At 42.2% G+C, this 3,904-nt stretch overlaps 1 protein-coding gene across 1 annotated transcript in view; it reads left to right on the forward strand.

Annotated features, from left to right (window-relative positions):
* The first annotated feature begins 1,484 nt into the window (after positions 1-1,484).
* Positions 1,485-3,904, forward strand: part of LOC107101778 (sodium- and chloride-dependent creatine transporter 1-like) — a 65,932-nt gene continuing 63,512 nt past the window's right edge. The window contains 1 exon segment of the mRNA XM_015400825.1: positions 1,485-2,804. Coding sequence (XP_015256311.1) covers positions 2,483-2,804 — 322 coding nt within the window. The 5' untranslated portion in view covers positions 1,485-2,482.

The following is a 3,904-nucleotide window of genomic DNA, read 5'->3' on the forward strand; positions in this document are numbered from 1 at the left end:
CAATTTTGGAGAGGTGCAGCAGAGTGTTTGCGGAAGGGGCGTGGCCATATCTACGTTCACTGTGACTCACGCAGACCACCTGGTTTCTGAGTATAAATCAGCCTTAAGGAGACGCGGTCTGCTCATGCGCTCTTTATTAGAGAAGTAAGGAAGTATGTTCCTTCCTTCCTTCCTTCCTTCCTTCCTTCCTTCCTTCCTTCCTTCCTTGGATGAAAAAGTTCAAAAAATATTTTTGACTTTGTTGTTTTTCTTCAGAAGAGGATTAGGGCCACTGGGGGAAAAATGTAACTGATTTTAAAATTTTACTTCAGTATAACATGAGAAAAAGTCAGAATTCTGACTGAATTCTGTCAGCTAACAAACGTTAGCATCAAGCCGTAGCCATGTCTGTTTTAGAGACTAGCTCTCTTGTTTTAATGACCTTCTGCTCCTCCATTAATGAAACAGCATCACCAGGGACCCTTAGGGACGGAAAAGTCACCTAATTGTGTCATTTTCCAACAATGTGTTCCTGTTCCTCCCAAATAACTCACATCTTTGTCAGTAAAGCTCAGCACTCCCACATCTCTCAGAATTCTGAGGAAACAAAAAAATCAGAATTCTGAAATGAAAGTAAAAAATTCTGAGAAAAAAATCAGAATTCTGAGATTAAAGTAAGAATTTGGAAAAAACCTTCAGAATTGTGACTTTTTTCTCATATTAAACTGAAATAATATTTAAAGATCAGTTAACTTTTTTTATTTATTTCTGTGGCCCTAATCCTCTTTCGTATTTTTCTGATGTTTTTTTGTAAAATTGGATTACTTATTTTAGTATTTTTTATCTTGTTTGATCAGTTGGCAGAATTTTTTAATTAAAATAAATAATGCAATTTGTAAAACAAAAACTGAATCTGAAAAAATATTTCTATTTTAGGTATAAACTGAAAAAAAAGAAAATCTAGGAAAGAAAATAGGGAAAAAAAATCAATAATAATATCTAAAATCGATATTTGCTTTTTTATATAGCCTATGGAAAATTTAATATGAACAAACTGTAAAAAATATTGTTTGACTTTTGCATAAACATTAAATTCCCTTTTTATATTTTTCTTCAAATTTCCTTTTCTTAAAACTCTTTTTAGCTTTTAAATCTATATAATGTCTCCATATTTATTTAATAATCTACTCCAAAAAATTTAATCAATCAAATAGGTAATAAATCAGTCAAATAAACCATAAAATGTGAGCTTCTCATCACTCAGCTATAGGAAGGAAAATTTTATCCTAATTTTAACACATCAAACAGAAATTAATTTAATTAAAATAAAAAAGATTCAGATCCAAACTGGGTTTTTAGTTCTGATCCAGTCACATAAAGCAGATCTGCATGCAGGGATCCCAGTGACGTCAGAAGTATTAGTGACGGGGGAAGGGGTGTGATTGTTATAGTGACGTCACGGTGAGCGCCTCCTCTGATTTAAAGCCGCCGCCGCCGCTCGGACGGACCCACAGACCGGCCGAACCTCCGAACCTTGGATCGGTCTCTGCCTGCGGGACCTCTGCCGCTCAGTGACCGCCTCAGTGACGCCGCCGCCCCGCATGGAGCCGCGGGGATTCCTCCACAGCCTGCAGCGCTCCGGAGCCGCTTTGGTTTGATTCTAACGGAACCATAAGTTCGGTTCGGCCGCCCGCTCCGCCCGCTCCGCCCGCTCCGTCTCCCAGCAGGCCTCCGTCTCCTCCGTGACTCCAGTTCCCATGCGATTCTTCAGACTCACATTCAAGTGCTTCGTGGATTGTTTCTGAAGGTCGCGACCCAAAGTCGGCTCCCATTTTTCCTTTTGATTTCAGTTTGACAGAAAAAAAAAAATTTATTTTAAGAATATTTCTCAGTTTCTGTTTTTGGTCTATTTTTAACTAATTGTTTAAAAATAAACTGAACACATCAATAAAAAATAAAAAATAAAGTGTTTCTCAGAGAGGAGAGGGTCCACAGGGGACTGAACTGGACCTGCTGGGTCTGACTGGTTCTACCTGGAGGTGGACTGGGATTACTGGAAGGTTACTGGTTCTGAACTGGTGTGAGAGGAGAAGCAGACAGAGACTGACTGGGAGAGACTTGGAGCAGCTGTGGAAAGTTAGAAAGCTGCAAAGTTTGATCAAAGGGAATATTTAAACTGACTGGTTCTGAAAAGCTCTGACTGGTTCTAACTTGGTTCTTACTGGTTCTAGAAATAGTTTAGATTGAAAGGGAAAGGGGATCAAATCTGAGGTAACAAGGGAAACCCATAAAACCAGTATAGTGTTTCTTACTGGTATCTCTGACTGGTTCTGATTGGTTACTGGTGTCTGACTGGTAACCTTAGTTTGGGAAAGAATCTGAAATCTGAGAAGAAGAAAACAGCCGTTTGGGGGTGACTGAGACTGGACAGTAGAACTTTTACTGGTTCTGGACTGACGCCTGATTCCTGACTGGGTCTGTACTGGTTCCAGTCCTGCCAGCGATGGAGAAACAGGCTCTGCCCGCCTCCCCCTGCTCAGTGGTTCATCTGGAGGACACCAAGAAGAACTCGCTCCTCCTGTCCAACGGCAGCGGCTACCCTCCTGCAGCCGCTAATGGCAGCCTGGTCCCGGCGGCTGGTCCGGGTGCAGCAGGCGGTCCTGCACCGGATAAGAGAGGGGGCCCCGTCAGCGGGGTGGGCCCCGGGTACCAGGAGCGTGAGACCTGGACCCGGCAGATGGACTTCATCATGTCCTGTGTGGGCTTCGCTGTTGGACTCGGAAACGTGTGGAGATTCCCCTACTTGTGCTACAAGAACGGAGGAGGTGAGCTTCACACACACACACACACACACACTGGGCGGGGCTACATGAACAGGCCCCGCCCCCTTCAGTAGTTCACACTTATAAACATGGTTGCAGCAGGCTGTTAAAGCCTCAGATGTTCAGAAGCATAGAGGATGCAGCCGGACGGGATCAGCTCAGACATTCAGACTGTTTCTAAAAATGTTCAGGCGTAACGCCCAGAGGAAGTGGCCTTACTGTGGGGCGTGGCTAAAATAATGGGCGTGGCCAGAGATTGTGATCCTGTTAGGAAGCGATGGTTGTCACTGACCTGAGTGGCAGCAGCAGGTTTATCTGATCACCTGCTGCAGAGGAAGCCGAGCCCAACGTGCTCAGAGTGGCGCCTCAAGTGTTTCACTATAATTACTCACAAGCAGGACGGCGGTGGGTGTGTGAGCATGATCAGTGGCGGTCCTAGACCAAATGTACCAGGGGAGCAGAAGGGGGCCAGCGTGTTTTCATGGGGGCCCAGAAAAGCCTGAAATAAAAACCAGGGCAACGGATTCAAATTTATTAAGAGAGCTGCATGAAGGAAAAATTACAATTCTGTCTTATTGGGTCAATATACATTCAGGATTTAGGAATTTTACATATGTGACTTAATTTAAGTAAAATTGCCTTTTTTTATATATATAAAACCAGAATTAGAAATAAAAAAAAACTGATAAATTAAGCTGTAAAAATTAGAGCATTTTTTTTGTTTGTTAAAAAAAAAAGCATTGAGCGGATGAAAAACCTGGATCCTATCGCAATCCCACTGAATCTATCACCTTATTTTTTTTTAAATAATTAATAAAACAGAATTTTTAAAGGAAAAAAACTGAAATAGATCCGAAGGACCTATCAGTAACCACGTCTGTTCATCATTGTGTTCATCTTTGAGTATTATGTCTTCAGTACAGGGGCCATAACAGGGGCACTGGCCCCCGTTGGCCCCTGTCTAGAATTCAATTCTATTCAGTTTATTTCTATAGCTCCAATTCACATCACGTCATCTCAGGTCACTTTCCAGTTCACCAGATCATCCAGTCAGATTGATTCAAAGTTTTCTATCTAAGGAAAACCAGCTGATTGCATCGACT

The sequence above is a fragment of the Cyprinodon variegatus genome, unplaced genomic scaffold (genome assembly GCF_000732505.1).
Source record: "Cyprinodon variegatus isolate N-32 unplaced genomic scaffold, C_variegatus-1.0 Scaffold1150, whole genome shotgun sequence".
NCBI classification, from domain to species: domain Eukaryota; kingdom Metazoa; phylum Chordata; class Actinopteri; order Cyprinodontiformes; family Cyprinodontidae; genus Cyprinodon; species Cyprinodon variegatus.